General features: G+C 38.3%; 1 protein-coding gene across 4 annotated transcripts in view; it reads right to left on the minus strand.

Moving 5' to 3' along the window:
* Nucleotides 1-24,140, minus strand: part of Stk39 (serine/threonine kinase 39) — a 268,613-nt gene that overhangs the window by 26,524 nt on the left and 217,949 nt on the right. For 3 of the 4 annotated variants that reach the window (XM_078017532.1, XM_078017531.1, XM_005315694.4), the window contains one exon: nt 23,433-23,501. In XM_078017532.1, coding sequence (XP_077873658.1) covers nt 23,433-23,501 — 69 coding nt within the window. Of the gene's footprint in view, nt 1-22,833; nt 22,887-23,432; nt 23,502-24,140 lie in introns of those variants that run through there. The other variant, XM_078017533.1, reaches the window with a different exon arrangement.

Consider the following 24,140-nt stretch of genomic DNA (forward strand, 5'->3'; position numbering starts at 1 on the left):
CCCATTTTACAGAAGAAATTGAGGCACAGAGAGATAAAACAACTTGCCCACAAGGTCACACCAACTTGTGAGAGACTGATGGAGGATTTGAGCACATGTAGTTTTGTCCCCCTCCACTTATTTGTATTAAACAGCCAGAGTTCCTGCTGCCTCTTAATATCTACCCTCTTAAAACAGATGGCTATTGCTTTAAGAGAGGTACTTAAAATAAGAGTCAGGACTTAAGAGGCACTACTAGTGGTATGCATGGGGTTCCCTCCACCACATCAAAGAGCAGGTGCCAGTGTGACTTCCAGCTCATCTAAGAGCCCTCTACGCTCCTGTAAAGCAGTCATGGGGCCTGTGTGAAGATCACTTTGGGGAGCCAAATAGGGAACCCAGAAATGGAGTGGAAAACATCAAAAAGCCCACCATATTCTCCATCATGACCACTTTAGAGAGAACTGGAGCTAACACTTCTCACCATGAAATACCATCATTGTTTTGATCTTATTTCTTTTCAGCCGAGATTTTTCAAACACTTCAATACTCAAGAATTTGACAGCTGGTCCCATTTAAAGCTGTAGCAAAGGAAAGCTGCTTTGAGGATTATTTTGCTGTTGATGCTTCCACATCTTTTTTTTTTTTCCTTTTTTAAGGAAGATTTTAAAAAACCTTTCTCTGCTCTAAGGGTAAAATTTCTCCCCCCTGCCGTTGGTGAAGGTGACATCTTATTAATACATGAGAAAAGCATCACTGGGATAGAAGGTGGTGATGGAGGTGACTGAGTTTATGTTATCTACCAATTTTAGATATTTACATGTAAAACTTCTGAGAGATCATAAGCATGTTTAAAACCACCTTAAAAATGACAGTGCAGATCATTTAGAACAACCAAGAGTAACAAAATTATGTAAATGTCACTGATCAAGACCCAAAATAGAGACCAAATCCAAACAAGGTTTGGCATCCTCACACTTACCTGACAAAGAAGAGGATTAATAGACTTGGATTAGCCAGCTGTGGAAGAGTGAGGATGTATATACACTCCACGGTATATATGGTTTTCTCAGCAGGCTGGAGAAAGCCTAGTGTCATGTTCCACAGAAGCAATAGTCATTAAGACGACATTCCGTCCAAAGCACCGTAAATGGACATCTTCTGGAAGGCTTCTGTGGAATGTTTTACTAGGCTTTCTCTAGAGCGCTGAGGAAACCGTATTTGTATGAGGATGCCATGCCCTCAGCTTAAGCAGCTACCTTGCAACCACGAGGCAATAAAAATGAAGACAAGAAGCCACGTATTCTAAATGGTGGCCCAAAAGAATGGAAACACTTTAGCTTTTTCATTATATCACTGAGCCATTTAAATGAAACGACCACCTGGAACTTCACCTCCAGACTTCATAAGTAAACAAAAATGCCCTTATCTTTAAAGCCACCAGTAGTTCTTCTGTTATGATAATGGGATTCACATATATTGGGCACCTACTGTGTGCCAGGAAAAATACAGTGCTTAACATGTTTTATTTATTTAATCCTATCAACCACCCCCTGGGAATAGATATTATTATTATTTTACTAATAAAGCTAAAAAGAGGCGTCTTGTTCAAAGCCACAAAACTATTCCATGATAAAAACAAGATTCAAACTCATGTATATCCAACTCCAAAACTTTCTATATATGGACAACTACATAGAACACACGATAGAAAGTAAAATAGTACCTGTTAATCGGCTTTTGGTCACCATAACAAAATACCTGAGATTATTAACTTATAAAAGAAAGAGTCTATTTTGGTTCACAGTTATGCAGATTCCAGCCCATGATCAATTGGCCATGTTGCTTTGGACATGTGGTAAGGCAGCACATCATGGCAAGAGGATGTAGCAGAGCAGAACTTCTTACCTAATTATATAGAAAGCAGAAAGAGCAGAAGAGGCCAGAGTCCCCAAAATTGTTGTTGAGAGCATGCTCCCCCACAAAGACGTGAAGGTCTCCCACTAGGCCCTACCTTGCAAAGGTTCTACCACCTCCCAACAGCACCACTTGGGGGACCAGGCTTTTAGCACATGGGCCTTTGGAGGACATTCAAGGACTAAACTATAACAGTATCTTAAGATCTGAAAAGTTAGTCTGAGAGTCAAGCCAAGTAACAGAGTATTTCCAAACAAAGAGGGAGATATCATGAAAGAGGTAACCTGCAAGCAGGGCCCTGAAAAATGGTAAGATATTTCTATTTAAAAGGAAGAATAAAGCCAAAGGATGGCCTAAACCAGTAATTATTACCTTTTGTTGTTATTTTTAGTTAACAGTCTCTTTTGAAAGCCTAAGGAAAGTTCTGGGTTCTCTCCTGCAGAAAAAAAAAAATCACATTCCAAGACTCACAAAATTTTGCACAAAATTTGTGTCCATTCTTTGAAGTTCTTCCATTGACCAACAAATTCCAAGTTAATACTTCCTGCTCTAAACAAAGGAAAGGAACATGAAGCAACACACCAAGACAGGAGGGTACAAGGTACTGAATGAGGCCATTTGTAGTTAGAGTTTGGCTGAAGTAAAGATTACTTTAATGAAGTCTGAGGGAATAATGTTACAGAGATAAAAAAAATAAAGGGTCAGAATTTAAGTCCCTTGGATGGTAGACAAAATAATTTTAATGTTACCTGTGGGGCAAAGGAAGCAACCGGGGATTTTTAGATACAGAAGTGGTATGATCAAAGGTCAAGAAAAAAAATGACAATATTTTGGTGTATTCAGAAAAATGCCTCTAGAAGACTTACGGAGCAAAAATAGGGTGAGGAGATGGGTTGCTTACCCATCTTCTAGTTATCATAAAGGTGAATCATCATGTAAGTTTCCTTCAAGAACTAGCTCTTCTCAGATGGCACTCCCTCTGCTACCAGCCCATCCCCATTCATTGTTCCTGATGACCTCACCATAACTGGTTCAGGGAATTCATTTGATTTTTATGCAAGAACAAGAAACACAAAATCTGGATGTTAAACAGTCAGTCAGTGCTGTAGGAGAGGCAGTCAGTTTAGCAACCGAGAATGTGAGGATGGCCAGAGAGAAGAAGGCAGTGATGTCAGTAGCACTCTGTAGAATAATTATGTGAGAAATTTAAAAACAACTTCGGATCTTTTAAGTTTTATTCTCTATATATTTATCCAGAAACAGAGATGTTCTTCTAAAAATAGTAGAAATGAAACAGTTATTCAGTCCAATCAAGTATTACTTATGTCACATATTTATTATAGACAGAATTTTTTAAATTGTAGGAAATTCTGAACCAACAACAAAAAAAGGAAGAAAAAGAAAAAAAAAAGAAAGGAAACCAATCAATCATCCCTTAGAAGCATAGAAGCATAGTTAAATAAACAGGATGCTAAGCAGTAGGAAAATCATGACCAAGGTTGTCCACCAGATGCAAAAAAGAAAATTATTTTTAAAACTATTGATGTTAGATTAAAATTTCTAGTTGGTTTTAAAAGAAAACTTACGTGAGATATAATTCAAAGGCAAATAAAAAGAAGCAATGGGTTAAAAGCTGAAGAAGAAATTAGAAGCATGTTTAAACACCAACTAAACAGTTATTAAAAACTATACTAAAAAGAAAAACTCCTCACCTTACAGATTTCAATAAGGTGAGAGTGCTGCTAATGACAAAGGAAGGGGCGACAATGATGGGCCTTCACCAACCAGACAGTGAAGACGCAGCTTCCTGGGAGAACAGGAGAAGCAGAAAGGACTGCAGTGGCCTGGCACTTGATACACAAGCTATCCCAAGACAAATGAGGGGCTCGGTTCACAACCAAGTGACATTCTGGCAAGATTATGCAGAGGATTTATTTCTGCCTGGCTGAAGGTCCGTCACACATATATATTTTCCATTTCCAAAGAGTTAATCTGCCATAGGTCCACAGTGTGCTGTTCAGACTTACATCCAATTCTTAGTTTAGTAGAAGCTGAAATTTGGCACTGTTCTGCACAAGATATTGGCATTAGGCTTTTAATGAGAAATGGTGAGATAAAAATGATGAATTCATTCTTGCCTGGGTAATGTAGTAAAAAATGATTGCACATCTAACTTCTGGTTTCTGAGACATAATTCTAGAAGATAGAAACCTCTGGAATGCCCCTCCTGCTTAGTCTCTAAATCTGAATTGTATAAATGTGAACCCCCATTTTTGCTGCTAGGACATGCCAGCAATTTAAGACCAACGACAAAATCCAATAGCAAAAAGAACCCCATATTTCTTTATAATATGCAGAATGGCATGCATTAAGTCAACTCAATAATTCATTCACTCAACAAATATTTACTGAATAAGCATTTTATCATTTTAGTACTCTAAGAAACATTGGTCAACAATACCAACAAAAATTTCTGTGTGCATGGAGTTCAGTTCACTGATAAATGAACTCCCTCCCCCAAAAGCCACAGAATGACCAGCGTTTTCTAGAAATTATACTTTACCAGGCATCACTATCCACAGTGCTTAACTAGACTCCAAAGTGGCATATTATGGTATATTAGAAACCTGGGCAGCAATGGGATGCCATAGTGAACTAGCTTTTAAGGACAATCCAGATTACATAGTTTAGCAGTAATAATAATAATAATAATAATAATAATAATAATAATAATAATAATAAAAAGCCTGGTATATACTTGGCAGACCTTATGAACATTTTTAAAGCTCTGTAGTCTGCAAAATTCTGTTGACTGTACAAACAGCATAATGGACAACCAAGTCACTACTGAGAGAAGAGAAAAATGTTTGTTCCAATGTAAAAAACTTCCCCATAACATGGGACTTGTCATTATAACATCTAAATCAGACTAGTGAAACTAAGTGAAGAGAAGATTATTACTTTTAAGTGGTATGCCTGGTCTGTGGTTCTCATTAATGTTTTAGGCAGCCCCAGCAGCACGCTGACATTAGAAGGGGATGGATGGTGATAGAGGGAGTGATAATCTGCCTGAGGAGAAAGGCAAAGAACCCAAGGTCAAGCTATAAAATGAGTTTGTCTGATGGGAGATGAAGAGGTCTTAGTTAGGTCAGATAGCGATGCTCAAGAGCACTAAGGGAATGTTAGGATGATACTGCCATCATCTTTGAGAAAAAAGCCATGTATGTTGCTACTGTTGTATTAACGCAGTTTGTAGGTGAATGCTTAAACTTTGCAGTTCAGGTGTAGAGCACACACTGATTCAGTGAGTACTGATAAGTACTAACAATGAAATTTTAATAAATGAACAGGGAACCTGGGTAAGAGACATTCACGTTGGCTGTTGTTGAATGGCTTCTGGTAGATACACAGGACATCCCACCTTTGGGAAACAGGTTAACAGGATAGGACTTCCTGTTCTAATGGTCTAGCATTAAACCTTCTCCAAAAACTGGACAATTAGATGAATAGTATATTCTTCTGGTTCATGATCTTGTCTAAGGTTGCTGATGATTTTTGATGAGCTATCAGGGAGACATCTGTAACCTGATAGGCTGGAACAAGCATACTTGTCTTTTGCTTAAAAAGTATTCTTAAACTGCCTTTATCTAAGTCTGTGGAGACAAGATGCTGTGTTTATGGGCCAAGAACGGGATTTCGCCCGCGGGCATGAATACTTGCTACAGGACTCATAGACTCAAACTCTTTTAGGGGCTTGGGAGCTAAGTGTACATAGATGGATAAGAGGGCCAGAATTTTGCCCACTCAGAATTTTATGCCCAAATGTTTTCAGATCTTCTGTGTTTTCTAAGAAAGGTCAGAGCCAGATTCCTATGTCAACCGTCCTACTTTTTAAATGTTGTAAACTAATTCCAAAATCCTGTTTGTTGAGGCCAAATGAGATGTTTTCTGCACACAACTCTGGAACCTTGGGCCACTAGGCTGCAACTTCTGCCCTATGAAGAAACCCCAAAGAAACTGTTGGGAGCTAGAATCAGAGCAGAAGGAAAGGATGTGGGATGGATTATTGAATAAAACGTGGTTTGGAGGCTTCATGGTAAAAATTTGAAGCTCAACAAATTTCAATTTGGGTATGCCAACAGAGGAAAAGAATTCCACAGGCACAGAGGCACTCAATTAAGGCTGCCTAGGTTCATTTCCTCAAGAACAGTGATTAAATTAAGACTTGAGAGAGAAAATGTGGGCTGTAGTAATTTAAAAAATCAGTTTTTCACAGTTTGGGATTTATTTTTTAACATATTCAAACAAAAGGAGTCATGGTTTAAAGTCAGGGAAAAACCTATAATATATAATTAAGGTTGAAATTCTGCATACCAAATAGAGTTAAGAGAATGGAACAAAACAACACAATCAGCAGTGAAGTGCCAACTGTGCACCCACTGTAAAAGAGGGCTCGCCTATTAAAACTAAACACACATTGCATGCAATATCCAAAGGAAAAATGCATAAACAAACCAGACTTTGCTCTCCTGTCAAGTACAAGACACTCACCAGTGAGATATGAACACCATTGAAGGTACATGTTGGTTTCTCCTCCTCTTTAATATTCCTTACTTTTGAAAATGGGCTGCAAATAACACATTTCAATAGCACATTTGAAAGATATGTTATGCTACTGTGGCATAACCTAAAAGCAACATAATAAATTTTCTAAAGAACTGTCTACGCCTAGAATGAGTGTTTTATGTAAGACGTTTTAAAAGAGTTAAGACGAGAGGATCAAGGGGCCTGCAGTGGAGACTGTGGCTGACACTCCACAGTCAGGCCCCAGGGAGCTGAACCCTGCCCACTGCTGGTCCTGGTTAGAGATGGGCAGTAAGCCAGCATGCACAGTGGGAGAAGATTGGGGACAGGGTTCTAAGGGAAATGCCAGGCTCCTCACAAGTACCATGGAAGCCAGTGTCAATCAGGAAAGACAGCACTGTCTGCCACTGGCAGCCTGCTAGGACTCTAGTCTCTGAAAGAAGGAACCCTAGAAGGAAATTAAGGCGACAAGAGCTAGGCTCAGAAAAGGAAAGACCCAGGTCTTGAGTGATGCCACTGAGATGCTAAACAGCCTGAAGCCTCCTTCCCTCTGGATTTCGAGTTAGGTGAGCTCAGGTCCTGGCTTAAATTATTCTGAACAGAGTCTTCTGTTACTTGTAGCTTAAACTGCTCTAAGTGAAAATGCATTTTCTTCTAGAGAATCATTCAAATTCTCCAAAATGTTTTAAGGGTCAAGTTTTACACAGTGTGATTTTCTGGGAGGCACTGATTGTTTTCATATGAAACATGTAGAATCAGAAGAAAATGTTCCCATTGCTCTATCTTCTTCACAGTTTTGTAAAACACCACCAGAGGCTTGGAACGATTCATTCTATTTTGAAATTAATGTTAATAGGCTAAATACAAATTGATATTTTTGTACAACTTGGTCCAAGAGACATTCTTTGGAGTTTCCATAAAGGAAAACTTAACTGGTTTGATCCAACTGCTTTCATTTCCAAGTATTGCAAAAACCAATGAGTGGTTTAGGTGAATGACAAGGGAGGACATTTTAGTACCTAAAATATTATTTTGAAGTACAGAACTTTCCATTTTTGCCATGAGCAAAATGAAGCCACAGTCTCAGATACTACATGAACCTAATTTATTCTTCACACACAATTGATCTGTCAGGATTAGCACACCATGTATAACCACCTTCCTGCCTTCCAAGGAGAGAGTTCTTTCAGTGTCTTCCAAGAAAAGCAGTACATCAGACTGGGAATACAGTAAATACCTGTAAAACAATTACTATTAAAATAGTAACACTACTGATTTCAATATGTATATCCAACCCTAAATTCCATAAACTCATAAAGTCATGTCACAGCATTTATTTTTATTGAAATTAAATTCATACCATATAACATTAACTTTTTTAAAGTGGACAATTCAGTGCCATTTAATGTACTCAAAATGTGGTATAACTACCACCTCTACCGAGGACCAGAACATTTTCCTCACCCTGAAAGAAAATGCTATGTCTGTGAAGCAGTCCCTTCCCATCACCAAGCACCATTCTCACACTGTGGATTTTCTCACAGAAACGGAATCATATAATATGTGACCTTTTTGTCTATTCTTCTTTCACTTAGCATAATACTTTTGAGGTTCATTTCACAGAATTTTAATAAACTTAAATATCATGCCAGAAAGAGAATTAGTAGAACTCTCTGGAGAGAAATTTCTAGTACAACTACACAGACTCTGCAGGGACCTAAACAAAGTAAAAGCCTCAGGCCACAGAAATCAAGTATACAGATTATGAATAAGAGCAAATCAGGCGAGTAGGAGCCAGTTGGAAAAGGCTTTAAAAGGGAGGGGCAGAGAAATGAAGTAGCAATGATATCTAAGTGAACATTGCCTACATCATAGTATTTAACATACTTGTCTATGTATTCATATTTCATAACAAAAACATTAAACATTTTAAACAGAGTATGTGGTTAACAAGTTCAAAACAAAATAATGTATCTATTCTATCTAAAATTCTAATAGAGTATTTTCTCAATGTGTCCCCAAGCTGTGCCATCCTCATTTCCCCTTAGGAGTTCAGAGTTTGTATGCAATAAGGTGGGCACTGTCCATGAGAAGGACACTAAAAGACCAGAAGAGAGTATCCAGTGATGAGGAAGAGAAAGTTATAGAGACTGCATTGCTACCCAAAAAAGTGCATTAGAAGAAAAGATAAAGGAGGCCGTGGCAGTTTCCAAAAACTTAAAAAGGGGACTAGATAAGTTCTGCATCGTTTCAGAGGTACAAATTAAAGGACAGTAGGCTTAAGCTCAGTAAAACACATTCTAAGCAGCAATTCACCAACGGGTAGCTGTCTCTCACCAAGGGAAGCTGCTACACTCCCCAAGGACCTTTCCTCCCCACATCTTTGCATCCTCACAGATTGCGGTCTGGGAAGACACACAGGGCACAGGCTCAGAAGGGTGCTGGGTGCTTAATGCTCTGCTGTACCACCTTGAAATTCTTAATGTTTGAACAAATAAGCTTACATTTTCCATCTGGCACTAGACCTCACAAATTATATAGCTGGTCCTGCCTGTACTAATGGAAGAAATATTCATATCTGATGAAGCTAGGAATACCATTGAGTTAGTTAATATAAATAGTTTAAGCAGGGATACATAAAACTGTGATACAAATGAGCCTTAAAGGTAATGCTTTTTCTTTTTTTTCTTTCTGTATCGGGGATTGAACTCAGGGGCACTCTATCACTGAGCCACATCCCCATCCCTATTGTGTATTTTATTGAGAGACAGGGTCTCACTGAGTTCCTTAGTGCCTCCCTTTTGTTGAGGCTGGCTCTGAACTTACGATCCTCCTGTCTCACTCTAGAGCTACAGGGATTACAGGCATGTGCCACCTCACCCAGCTAAATGTAATGTTGGAGTGTAGGGCCAAGATAATTTAAAAAATCCTGGATTTTACAAATTCTTCTGTGTTTTTAGAGTTATCTTTTCCATACATAATCTAATGACAGTTTTTGTTTTAACAACTGCTTTTATCAAGATTGTCCAAAGCATCCCACTTATGTTTTGAAGAAGTACCTCACTGTTTGAACTCACATTTTTTCAACAAATTAAATGCTATAATTCTAATAAGAAATTATTATTTCGTTCCCAAATGAGCAAGTTTGGGATCAACCTCTTTTTATATGTAAAATTTACCTGGTGGAAGCAGGAAGGAGGGTAGGAGGGGACCCACTAGAGTGCCATCTCCCACAGATTAGCATCCAGCATGCCCTGAGTCTCACACTTTACAGAGGGGATTCAAAGCATCACTTAATTCAGGGGATAAAGTTCCAGGTGGTTAAATATTAAGCTTACTGCCTCGTCTTCTATCTGGCTTGTGCTGTTGCAGCCTCTGGGCAAGCACACCATTTGGTCAGGATGTGAACTCCCCATGAAGCTGGTAGACATTCCTGTCATCTAATATGAGAGGTTGTGTCCAGCAAAAGAACTCACAAAGTGACAAAGGTAAATCATTGGCTAAGGAATCAGGGCTCAACAATAAACCTAAGGAAAAGAAAATCTGCATTTTTCTCTTGGGTTCTCCACTTACGTCTAGATTTTGAGGCACTGCATACATGCTAGATGGTCCTTCCAGCTAACATGAAAGGGCAGAGGTGAACAGGCAGAAAACTAAAACAAGGAGGTATCCCTAGAGTCACCTCCAGACAGACATCAAGCAAACTATTTGGTTAGACCAACTTATTCAGTTGTCTATTTCTTTCTGAATGTCTGTTTTCATTTTGTGGTTTTTATACCTCTTATTAGTACCGTTCGGGGCAGAGCAGTAATGAGAGAAACTCCCACCACTAGCACAGAAGTGGCAAAAACCAAAATGAGAATCTCATGGACAGTAAGTAGGACTGTAGTGGTTCAGTCATTTCTCATGTGGAATTTCTACCTCTACTTCTGCCAGGGAGCTGAGTCTCATTTTATTTGGGAAGTTGCAGACTCGCTTTGTATTCTCTGCCTGGGATGGTATTTCACAAAAGAAGTCTGATATTGGACAGGAGAACAGATGAATTGACTCTAAAATAGAAAGAGGAAAGAACTACCACTTACTAGGGCTGCTGAGAGGCTATCATCATGCTAACCTCTCCTGTAACCTGTGAGCTAAGTGGGTCACCCCATGGGTGGAGAAGACATCAAGGACAGGAAAGGTGAACAAACTTCCCAATGCCACACACACTGACTGACAAGACCTGGATGTTTCTGGTTTTAATGCCTCTGCTCCTTCCCCACACCAGATCCTGAAAGCCTAAATAAAGACGGAGATAATTTTAAAAGATAATCACAAAAAGTAGTATGAGTTGAACATCCATAATCCAAAAATTCCAAGTCAGAAATGCTCCAAATTCCCAAACTTTTTGAGCACTCACATGATACCACAGCAGAAAACTACACAACCTGAAGCTTTGTTTCATGCACACAATCAGTTAATATATCAAATAAAACTACCTTCCAACAGTGTATAAGGTCCATATGAAACATAGATTGATTTCATGTTTATATTTGGGGTTTATTCCCAAGATATCTCATTATGTATACGCAAATATCCCAAAGTCTAAAAAATTGGGCATCTGGTACACTTCTGGTCCCAAATATTCCAGATAAAGTATATTCAATCTCTGTGCAGTATGAAGAGCCATGTGGCCTTCTCAAAGACACAAATAAAAATTGATTTTACTAATGACCAATTAACTCGTTGCTGAATTTACCAATAAACAATCTGAAATCAGTTATTGAAAGAATTGTGGGAGACGTCAGTTAATGGAAACTTCAGTTCTGCATAGTCATTTCTATGCCATTAAATGTGTGTCTTTTCTTGAGTCCTCAGAAGTTTGCAAAGCTTTTTCCCTTGAAAGTATGACAGAGAGAATAAAGTAAATTAAAGAGAGGGTAAAAACAAAGAAATAACCAGTCATATCAGAAAGTTTTACTGACTTATAAATTTTCCCACAACTGTGGGAAAATATTGCAATTTTCCCAAAAAATATTGCCCCAGCCCTACATCCAGTTCACCGGACACAGGGCAGCTAAACAAAGACTTATTTTATTGAGCCTGCATTCTGAACATGAGGCACACTTTAATTTAGATAATTAGAATGTTATTCCCTGAAAGAAAATTCACTAAATTCAACAGCAATTAATGGACTTGAAACGGCAGGTTTGCTTTAACTCAATGAACATGAATATTTTATGTATCTGTACTCTATTATAATGATAATAGTTCTACTTGTATGTATAGTGCTATCTCAGCCCATTCCACAATTTTTGTGAGAATAAGGCAATATTATAAAATAGAAAATTTACTTCATCCTTTTGGGACTATACATGAAGGCCCTTTGGTTACCAATTAATATAAGGAAAATGCCTGCAATTAAATGCCTAAGTTTTACCTTTTCTAGAAATTCTAATTTCGTTTTGATAGAGTAATTGGATTCAGAATTATTAAATGGTATCTCTGCAGTTCTCCTGGTCCCCAAACATTAAATTGCAAGTCACTTTTCAATGCCCTCCAACATAATGAACCTAGAATGTGGAAACATCATCTTGGCTTTTATTTCTCTGGTCCTCCAGAGCAGTGTTCTTGTCCCTCTGTAGCTACCATTCACCTCAAATGGCAATCAGTTCAGGCAGCAAAGGGATCAAACCCATAGTAAACTGCGGAATGAAATGAGTCTAAAGGAAAATTTCATTTGTCCTCTTCAATAGGAAAAAGATGAGAGAGGCGCCCATGATTCATACTTTTCATGGGAACTCAAACACTAAAGACTGGGATTTCATTTTTGCAAGTCAGTATGGCTAATGGCTGTTTACAAGGTCCTCATGATCTGGCTCCTGCTTCTGCCCCAGCCTCATTTCATATCACCCTCTGCTCACTCTCCTGATCCGTCCACCCGGGTCATCTTTTGTAAAGTCCATTATCTATGAACATGCCCAATGTGGACAGGCTTGAACTCAGACTTCACACAGATATCTCCTCAAGAAGGCTTTCTTTATTCTTAAATTCCATGTAGAATTTCTGTTCACTGCTCTTTATTGAGCACACTGTTTTTCCTTCAGAATGCTTCTCATAGCTTGTGACTTCAAAGACATTTGCGTATTGACTCACCTAAGACTTACCTCTCATGGTAGACTGAAGGTTTCATGAGGGCAAGGACCCTGTCTGTTTTTCACCACGTGTACCCATCAGAGAGTAGCATAGACCCTTTATTTAACAAATGAATAAGTACAGGAACTTCAGGGCCTGTGTGACAATGTATGGTAGAAGGCCCCTCTCCCTACTTCTGCATCAAAGCAAGCAGCTCTCTGGCCTGGGAAATACCCTGGGAACTTCTGGAAGCAGCACACCTGTTGTGGGGCCCTCATGCTGGCTGGTGACACTGATGAGTGGTAACCAATGGTACCAGTATATGCTAATCAGCACTACCAAAGTGATTTAAGGACCCCTGGGACACCCCCCTTTGGGGACTGCCAGTAATAAACCCAAGCATTTATCTGTGATCAGTGGTCAAAAACCATTTAGTCTGCAGACATTTGAACTGCATAGGTATTTCATGGTTGCTAATTAAATATACAAAAGCCACTGTTCAGAGTTATTTTAAGTGCAGAGTTCTATATTTTTGACATTAAAAATCCATCTGGGAAAAAATATAAAAAAATTAATTTTTCATACCCATCTCTTACCTAATAAAAATTTTCATGAGCACTAAGAAAAGAGCCAACATTTTTAAAAAAAGAAATCCGGAACTGTGCCAGGGGCTGAGAAGCCCATCAATCAGAATAATCTGCAGTATTTTTATGTTTCCCAAGAATAACACCTCCTAAATTATACCCTCTTAAACTTACTCCACCTTTCTATCAGGTGTTACATTCTCATGTATGTCATTCTCCCCTTAGCGTAAACAAATACAAGGACTAAAAAGATATTATGGAGAAGGATATGTAAGAGTTAACAGTCAACCCAGTTAGGAAGGGAAGTCAGACTGCATAGTGCCTCAGCAGTTTTGATGTCCTGTCCTATACTGACCCTGGGAATCAAAGAAAGAAAAAAATGTACAAAGATCCGCAACATATTTGTGACCTTGGACCCACCCATCTAATGAAGAAATGATTCATGGGTATATCAAGTTTCTAAAGACCTAGTCAATAACCACAAACCGGAGTTGCTCAGAATCTTTTATAAATTAGCCCTCCAGGGGGTTTATTACTGAAAAGATACTTTGAATCTGATAATGTCCTCATTTCAAGTAACAAACTTCTCACCACTGAACAAGAAGGGTAGAGGTTACAGCATTTTACTATTAAGAAGCAGAAACATCCTCACCCCCCAAGTCTAATGGACAACTTCTTCACTTCTGCCAAAGTATACTTGAGTCTGCACCTAGGGCTCTTTGAATGCTTTCCTAACTGTCTTGCTAGATAGATCTATGGCTCATCAGACACAGAATACTTCAGGAAAACCTGTATTTACAGGTTGTTTACCATGAGATATAAAACATACTGTGTGCTTTTCAAAACACTAGCCCAAGAACAAAACTGGATACAAATATTGATCTTACACTGGAGGGAGCATAATCCTGATAACAAGGACAAGTTTCTTACTCTATTAGAAGGTGACCAGGTAAAGTGTCTCCTTGTCTTGAAAATGCTGTTTATGTAAACTGTGGGATGTTAAACTTACAAAGTGCAAGATTAAGAACTATTTTCTTAGGATTGGCAAGGAAGCCTTAGTTTAAAAAACAATGGTAATCAAATTCAAGTTACAGTATCAAATCTAAAGTCATAATTAGACATGATGCCAAAACAGTGATAATAAGCCCAATTGGAGTCAAAATGTGGGCTTAATTTTCTCCCTTGACTTAAAAAAATTGTGATTAGGTAAACAAGAAGTTTTATTTCCTGATATATAAGAAATTATTATGAGACACACCAATAAAGTTAAAAAAACCAGCAGTGATATTTCATTTTGAAATGTGGAGACCTGCCTGTCAGGCTAATAATAAGCATATCTGACCCATCTATTTATATCTAGAATATTGTACTATTGATGGGAATAGTTAAAATTTATGTAGACCCAGAGATTTCTGAAGTGGATAACACACACACACACACACACACACACACACACACACACACACACACACATGAATCAGGGTAATATTGGATGATTATTTAAGAAAAGAATCATTTAACTTAAATCCTACACACTTGGTTATGTTAGAAAAATGGATGTTATCATAAAGGGTAGACTAGATTTCTTCATCCAAAGTAACCCTATTACATTTCCATAAGAGAAATATTCTTGTCATAGGCAGGGACTGATTACTGTAATACTCAAAAATAGTTTGGCTGGATTGAGTGTAATCTTGAGGCATATCTAATTCCTGAGTTTAAAGCTAGATTAACATTTTAATTAAAACAGGACAATTTGAAGTAATTAAAAAGAGCAAGACTCTAGTGACCTAGACTAATCCACTAGCAAGCTTTGATTTCACTTAAGTGAAATTAAGTACAAGTCTTAACTGGACTCTATCTGTACCAGTGGTTTTTAAAGAGGGAACCCAACTCCTAACGAAATAAAAAGTGACAGTGTTAATTGGAAAATCAGGGCTTGCAATAAGCTTGGTTTACTGCTGTGCTGATTCATAATCGTGTAATATAGAAATAGGAAGCTTCTTTAGGGAAATTACAGATGTAATTTTATGCCAGAACTTCAGGAAATATTTGTCTATATTTTGAAGAGTAGTTTTGCATCATCCTTTTCTGTCCCAAATCAAATGTTCTTTATAAAGGACAGATCTGCCAATCCTTGTCTGGACAGCTGCTCATTTTATCTATAATCTGCATGCAAGTAAGCACAGGGAGTGGCCGAGCTGGCAGAGGACTTGTGAGGGAGCACTGCAGCTCAGCTTCTGACAGTTTGCTAGCCACACACTTTCTTCTGGGCAGGTGTATATGGTCACCAGATTATAAGAACTACACTCTGCTAAAGCAACCATTTTACCCACTTTGCTCCTGCCCACCTGTCTTTCTGCTTTAATTAGATAAAATTGAAAAATACATTAAACCTTAGGTCTATGACAAAATAAATGCTGATTTTGTGGGGGTTGTGTGTATGTATGCACAACCTCTCTGGCTTGGTTGCCAGCATTCCACAGAGCAAACAGTTTTGTGGATGGTGAAACAGTGACACTTCAGAAACACCACTTCTCCAAAGAGTTCAGTTGCTGAATATTTTAACTCATTTAGAAATGGTAGTCATTCATCTTAACAGAATCAATAACCAATATTCATGGCACTTTGATATTAAAGTCTAGTCTATCACTTGTTAATATTTAAAAATAACTTTTGTACACCAATTTTTAATATCACTGTGATATTTTTCTATTTAGGTAACAAATGCTTCAATAAAGAATTTTTTTTTTAAAAAAGGATATTTGGAAACCAGGAACAATGAGTTATAATCAAATTGACAGCAGTGTTTTTTTGAAAATGGAAGGCTTGAGCCATATTTAATTGTTCAACATTTCTGGTAAAAAGAAAATCAAGGAAAGTAATCTGGATAGCAGTCCCAAGGCATGCAAAGTTCCTAATTCCCTGGAGGATTAAACTTAACACACAGACCACTTTAAATCAGGAAGAGCTAGACTATAATCATCAACATCATTCAATAATCTCCAAGCCTGACTAAACCTAGAAAACTCCTTATCCCATTACGTCCTGTTTTTTACAGGTGTCCTATATATGGGACACTGGAACATGAGGGGTTAAGGAGTTTTCTTCCTTTTTAAACTGACACCCACTTGAAAATCATAGTACAGTTGTCAAAGACACCATTTTGTGTATAAAAACTGCTTTTCTTCACTAAATTTCAACATCAGTAAACACCACAACATAATCACTTAATTGAATATGAGAAGACATTCACTCTTTTTCCCTTGTAAAAGTGCACTGCTGCTCAATAAATCCCAATCACTCATAACACACTCGAACTGCCCTGAAGAGAGCTGGGGAGCAGCACTGCACAGCCAACCATATGTTCATGAATGAGCCAAGACTCTGTTGCTTGCATACTTTGAAGCCTAAAGATACTTGGCCATTATACAGAAAGATAAAAGCTAAAGCCACCTGGAGGAGCTACTGTACCCTGAGAAGCAATGTTAGTTTTAATAAAAACTGTAATGACTCCTTATGGTAAAAATTGACACCAGTGAGGCTCTTTCACACATGCAGCAGCATCCACACCATCCATACATGCAAATGCATACTTTAAAAATCCAGTAGTATAAGATGTCCCAGGGAAGCTTGTTTAAAAACCACAATTTCCTCACTCCATGCCCAAGATTCCTGATGCTGTGACACTGGACTGGAACCCAGAATTGTGCATGATGAATAAGCAACCCAGATAAGACCCTGATGCAGGCATCTCATGGTTTGAGAAACACTCAGCAAGCACTAGGAGAGAGGAGACCCTCTAGGCATCCCATCATAGGCTATGTGGGTAGGTCAGTTTCTGAGAGAGAGAGAGAGAGAGAGAGAGAGAGAGAGAGAGAGAGAGAGAGAGAGAGAGAAGGGGAGGGAGGGAAAGAGGCAGGAGGGGGGAAAGGAAGAACAATCATGTGAATCATTCTTTCATTTTTAAAGAGTGTAACAATATTTGCAATATTGTCAATTCACATGCTGATCCAGAATGACATTTGTCAAATAGAATTGAATATTATTTCTTTACCCATGATACTCATTCAACACCTCTGTGCAACAAGGATGACAGAGGCAATAACAGAAAGCAGGCCTCACCCTAAAGGCCCCTTCGACCTCCCCATGAAGAGGAGACAGCACCAGGAAGCACTGTGTGACAGAAGCATGTGTCGCAGAGTGGTGAGAATCTAGTCCTCCACATCCTAGAGGAGTACACACTGTCCTCTCAACTGTGAAAGGGAGGGGCAGGCAGAAAGCAGGCATCATGGAGTTGACATAAATGGCAAGTCTTGCAAAGCAAACAGGTTTGAATTTTATGATTCTTCAAGAACAGAAAATAAACCTTTCGGGAACATAAACAATACATCCGAAAGCCCACAGAGAGAGCTTGTGGGAACACATATAGCTAAAATAAGCTTTCATTTCAGTGATAACGAATCAGCCAGGCTCAATATCCATCAGAGGAAAATTGTACAAATGAATGCAGAAACAGTTCTTTTATTAGGAGACAGAAATTCCAACATCTGGCTCTAAACTCCACTTAAAGGAAACAGACATATGTTCTTGCACAGCCAGGAAAAGTGGTATAAAACCCCAACAGGAACAGTCAGTGGTCAGGTGTCAGAGGGCATTCCCAAGGTAGCTTCCTCTCTTGCACAGGTGTACAGTCCTGTACCTAAGACTCTGGTAGCACTTACAGATTGGAGCTGCTGAGCAGGTCCTGCAACTGCCTAGCTTAACACATCTGCCCACGTCCCTTCTCATGCTGAAGCTCTGAAACTCATTATAAAGAGAATAAAAAATATCATTCATCACAAGGCCTGAACAGAATTTAGGATTTTTGTTTCCTTTTTACATCTTCTTCTCCCCCTCCCCAATTCCCCTTCCAGAGAAAACTTCTTTCGAATGGATTGTTTTTTAATCAGGAGGCAAAGGAGTTTCTCTGGTCATCCTTGGGAATCCTCTTTGAGACAAGTGGAATAGGGATTCAGATCTAGTCTATTTACATTTTCCAGCCAAAGCAGTCAGGCAAGATAAGCAAACTTGTACATGCATATCATCTAGTTTTTCATCTTGCAAACTTTTTTTTTTTTCAAATCAACACCCACCCAGAAGGCATTGCCAACCTTATGAATGTCTATTTACACAAAGCCTAAAACTGTTTCCTATTCTTGCCTAAGGTAGTGCTGAATTTAAGCACAACTGAAGTGGGCTTATGATTTCAGTCTACAAACAGTGCACTTAATTTCTTCACTGCCCTGCTTCTGTATGAAAGTAATCACTCCATTTCACTATACCAGCCCTTCCTCAATCCAAATTCTGCTTTGTAAATTGTAAATTCCTCAATACAAATTCTGCATACCCTGGGCAGATTACCCTGAAGGTAAGCAATGAAGTTTTTCCTGTATCCTGTGTTTGCTATGCTATGGTGAAAGCCATAACATTCACAGCTCCATAACATAGGCTATTGCTTTTTTTCAGCTCTTTCATGCTACCGTAAGCATTTACTCCAATTCAAAAGAAAATGCTGATGGGAAAAAGCCCATATTTTAATCTATTTAAATGGTAGCTATTTTATTTTTATAGAAGCTGAAAAAATACACATGTAAGAAATCATCAAATCTCTATATGAATTGGACTGTTGCACAGCCTTCCTCAAGTGAGCATTTTTACCAATAATACCTGAGTTTCACAATCTTAAAAGATTCTTAAAACACGAGAGTTCTATATTCAAAGTATGCTTTGTTTCTAAAGAAAGTGTTATACAAAATCTATGTATTTCAGAATGGAATTTATCTTTGCCATGTATTTATTGAAGGCATACTATGAGAAATGAACAGATTGGAACACAGAGCATATGACAATTTGCAAAATATATAAAAAACTTGGCCTTCAAGAACCTGAAGCTCAAGGGGAAACACACACACACTTAACAAAATAAATGAGTGAAGCATGTAGTCTACTGAAGAGGAAGAGACCAGGCTAGGTAATAAAGTAAAAAAGGTGGAAGAGAGCTAGGGGTGGTGTGCAATTTTAAATAGTCTGGTTAGGGAAAGCTCTTTGCAGATAGTATTTAAGCCCCAGGAGACATGGGGTAATCAGACATGTGCCTGAAGAAGGTGCATCCTGGAGGCAGTCCAAAGGTCAGTGTGGCTGTGAAAGGGGAGCCAAGAGGAGAGAAGTGACAGGGTACACACAGTGCAGTGACCATAGGCCACTGAGGGGTGGAATGGAAATCCTTAAGAACATTTAGATTAAACCATTAACGTAATCTGACTCCTTTTCAATTGAGATGTATTTGACATCATAAAAGTTACCACTTTAAAGTGCAAAATTTGGTGTGCTTTTTTTAAGTATAGTCACAAAGATGTGTGCCCACTATTATTTTTAATTCCAAAATATTCGCCACCCCTAAAGAAATCCCATATCTATTAGCAGTTACTCCTCTTTCTCCCTTCATCCTAGCCCCTGGCAACCACTATTCTCCTTCTCTCTCTCTATGGATTTGACTACACTATTCTCTTTCTCTCTCTCTATGGATTTGATATCTCTGGCTGCTAAAATGAGTATAGGTTGAAGGGAGGCAAGGATAGAAGCTGGGACACCAGTAAAGGGACAAATGTGGTAATTTGGAAATGAGAAGGGATTGAAATAGGACAGGAATCAAGATGGTCAGTAACTAATGGCACATTCAGATATGGTAGATGTCGGGCAGGAGAGAAAGAAAAGTCAAGCACAAATCTCAGATATTTGGCCTTTGCACCTGGAAAGCTAGAGGTGACATCAACAGAATGCCACACCACTGTAGCAGTAGGTTGGGAGGAAACATCAGGGTGCTGGAATTTGGAGATATGAATTGAAATTTCAGATGCTAAATGAAGATGCTAAAAAGGGAGTTGGATGTGAGTCCAGAATTCAAAGGATCTGGATCACAGATATAAATTTAGAAGCCAGAGAATAGAAAAATATTTGATATCAGGAAAGTAGAAGAGATCACCAAAGGAGTAAGTGACTAGAGAAAAGAGAAGAGGTCCAAGGAGAGAGTCCTTTGACACATCAAAATGTGCAGGTCAGGGAGATGAGGACAAACCGTCTTCCCAGTGGAGCAGGAGGACCAAAAGAGGATGGAGTCTTGAAAGTCAAATGAAAACTTTGTCATGAGGAGAGCCCTGTCAACTGTGCCAGTGCTGCTGACAGGCCAAGGAAGATGAGCACAGAGGATCAGCCCCAGCCTTAGGAAGATGGAGTCCTTCTCACACCACAGGACCTCACCCCTTTCTGGCTGCTCCTACCTGTGCATCTGCCATCCCATCTGCCAGATGTGTCTGCCCCAGACAGGGCTTTGAAAAGAACAGTTTGAGTGGAGTGTGGAGGTCAAAAGCCTGGCTGCAGCGGGTTCAAGAGACCACCGTAAGAAAGGAATTGAATGCAGTGGCAATTGTTCTGATAAATTTAGCTGTCAGGGGATGAAGGGAAATAAATGTATCAAGAGGTCAGGTGAACAGAGGTAGGAATTTTTTAAGATGGGAGACACAAAAACATATTCATATGCTGGTGGGACATGTCCAGTAAGGAGGGAAATAGGAGGGAGGGAGTAAGAATCTCTGGGATTGGTTAGAAGGAGGGGATCAAACACATTTTATCTTTCTGTCAAGCTGCTCCAAGAAATAAAAAACAAAGATAAGCTATTTTCCCCCCAGGAGACTCAAGAACCACCCTATACAGGGTGTCAAGGACAGGCTCTGAACTTGGGAGTCCAGGGACAGAAATTCAAGGACCAGTACAAGCTACCATATTCCAGGTACTTCTTTTAACCTCAGTTTTACATCCATAAAATAGCGATCAAAAACAACCTGTTCTCTCTACCTTACATAAAATAGTGATCAAAAACAACCTGTTCTCAATGGTGATTATCAAGTGAATCATGCAAACCCTGCAAAGGCTCAGGTATCACGTCCTTGTGTAAGTCTAAGGAAGAGTTACCCAGGCCTGTGCTTTCTTCAGCATCTTACACATAGCCATGCTTTAGCTCCAAAGGGGAAAAAGGCAAAATGAAGACACTTTTAAGAAGAATAATTAAGTCATAGAAAAACAGAAGCTTTCTGGCTATTTACTGTGTTTAAAATGCATTTTAATAAATTATACAGAAATTCTGACTTAATTTCTTAGTTTCTTCCTTTTAAACATTCAACAAGAACAAAACCAAACCCCTCTATTTTAGACTCAGTTGAATGTGGGGCAAATAAAGAAGTACACTAAATTTGACTGTAGGCCTGGAGCAAGACCATGCCTAAAGACAGATGTGACCTAATGCCTTCCCACAGATCTCTTACTTTCCATATTCCAACCGCTTGTCAGGATCAGTGTAAATTGAGATAATGTGGTCCTTGACTTTGTGCCCAATGGAAGACATCAGCAGCTGTTTAAAAGAGGGTTTTTACCTATTATTTTCACTTCATTTGTTGATTGATTTTTAATTCTGGCTGCTCAGTATATGGGCCATAGTTCTTTTTTAAGGGAAATATATCTTGCAGGATATCCTGATCTAGTCATTAACTGTTTTCCACACTTTTGTGGTTGAGCTAAGATACCAAGGTGTGTGCTTACTTTTTCCAATGAGAATGATAGTGCTTCTCTATCAAGGAACTGTGGTTTAAGAGAAAGAAATCTGAGATGGAATTTAAAGTAGACACCAAAGTTGAATTGACCTTTTCTCTCTGCTTCCCCCTCACATTTGATCAGAAAACTTGAGCAAGAACTCAGCTGGCCATGAGATCTCACAGAAATGTAAAGGAAAGTGTGAAAGGAAATACACATATAAATAAATATATAAATATGTAAATGTGTTTGGGTGAATTTCCTTTAAAATATGACGTATCTCCCCTTGTGGGAACACTTGGCAATGGAATTGTAGCTTCGTTGTGAAGTCACTGTGGACACTTCATATATAATCAACACAAAAAGAACATATTTTTCTAATTTTAAAGGTATCTTTATATTTGTGTTGTATTATTTGCATATGAATAACATAGATGCTGATTCTTTAGTCAGAATTCTAATTTCCCAACATAAATCTAGTATATATTATTATTTAAATAAAATATAGTAATTTACTTTCTAATGATAAACAATGCAAGTTTATAGCAAAAAAATTATTCCAATACTTGTACATATCCACCTTAAACTCCCTCTGTCACATACTCCAGCATTACTGGGGAAGAACTTACTTTGAATGAGTGATTTTTTAATAGTAAAACATCACTTAGAGGGAGCATTATAAATTCAAACATTAATTTTGATTTGTGTATTTTTGAAGGAAGTTTTATCAGACCATATATTATTTTAGTTATTGCTATTATAATTGACAATATAATTAATGTAATGTTTTAGCATTAATATGTTAAGCACTCTTGATTACTCAGGGCCATTATGATGGCTAGACACTAATAGAGAATATATAAAGTATTTATAAACTCAGAATTTGCTGAGGAGAAGGAGCTATCCATCCGTATTACTGGTAGTACCAGGCTATCCCAGGTTTTCTTCAGTGACCTCACCTGCCTCTTCTCTTCAAGCATCTCCACCTCCTCTGCAGGTCAGGAGGTCCAACCACTGTTGCTTGCTCCTCTCAGTGTGCTCACGTCTAGCAGACTCCCATTTCCAGGCAACTACCTTTTGATTCTCAAAGTGATAGAAAGACCTACAGTTTCAAAGTGAAGTGACTTTGCCAAAACCCAGTTGCATGACTCTAGACAAAGCTCAGAATCTCTTTGGGAAATTTGTTCCCTTAACTATACAACAAAAGAACTAGGCTGAATGATCTTAACCTAGATTTCATAATAAGTACCGCTGAAGGCTGGGAAACTAACATGTGGATTTATTAGAAAGGATAGAGAAACTATGAGAAATGGCCTCAAAGTTTCCGAAACTTCTGTGCATGGAATTTACTGTATCTTATTTTTGCTACATGGTGGTCTTTGGATCTTAGTTCTGGATTCTTTGTTATGTGTCCAATAAATGAGGTTCCTCATCTGATAAACCACGTCTAGGTAAATGGGAGAGAATTACATTTAGAGCTTTTGACTTTCACATAACAGGTAAGAATTCATCAAGAATTTTTAAAAATGTAGAATGAGTTATTCCTTAGTGAAAATTTTTGCTTCTAAACAAACACATTTTCACGTGATACATCAAGAAAATGACACTGCATTCTAAAAAACAATTTACCTATAACTACATCATGACCATCAACCAGGCCAGCAGAGAAGAGCTCCTGAGATACACCATCTGCCGTATCTGTCCAAATGTGAAATGAATATGTATTAGTAACCATAAAATAAAAATCAACAATCCAGTACAATGTAAAATATATATTTTTCATTTACAAAAATCACCCACAAGAGTTTTAATTCAGTAATTCAGATTCTGTCAGAAGAAAAAAAAATCAAAAGCAACATAAAATATATTTCACCATGTACAATTTGCATCTTGCTATTTATTCAACAGATGTTTTATAAAGTTGTTTTTTTTTTCCACTTTTGATGAACCAAAAAACTTTGCCTTCTGGTTACGATCTGAATTCCTCCTCAAACACACTTCTAGAAGATAAAACCATTCCCTGTGATGCTGCTTTTCTTCTAGCCAAGGTTAAATCCAGCCACCATCAATCCTTTTCTAGCTACTGATTCAGAATTTATGGCAAAGGCCGAATGAGTGGCATCTGATACAACCTTAAATTTGGTATAAACACCCTGTGAGCTTGTTGGACTATTAAGATGAGCCACTTAGTTTCATGCTATTAAGAAACTCCTTTAACATGACATTGATCATCTGATAGCAACAGATTCATTCTCTTAGAAAATGTGGTTGAGTAAAATAATGTAGTTTCTCAATGATAAGTGACAGGAGTTGGCAATCTCATAAAGATGGGATTGA

Source organism: Ictidomys tridecemlineatus, chromosome 7 (genome assembly GCF_052094955.1).
Source record: "Ictidomys tridecemlineatus isolate mIctTri1 chromosome 7, mIctTri1.hap1, whole genome shotgun sequence".
Taxonomy (NCBI): Eukaryota; Metazoa; Chordata; class Mammalia; order Rodentia; family Sciuridae; genus Ictidomys; species Ictidomys tridecemlineatus.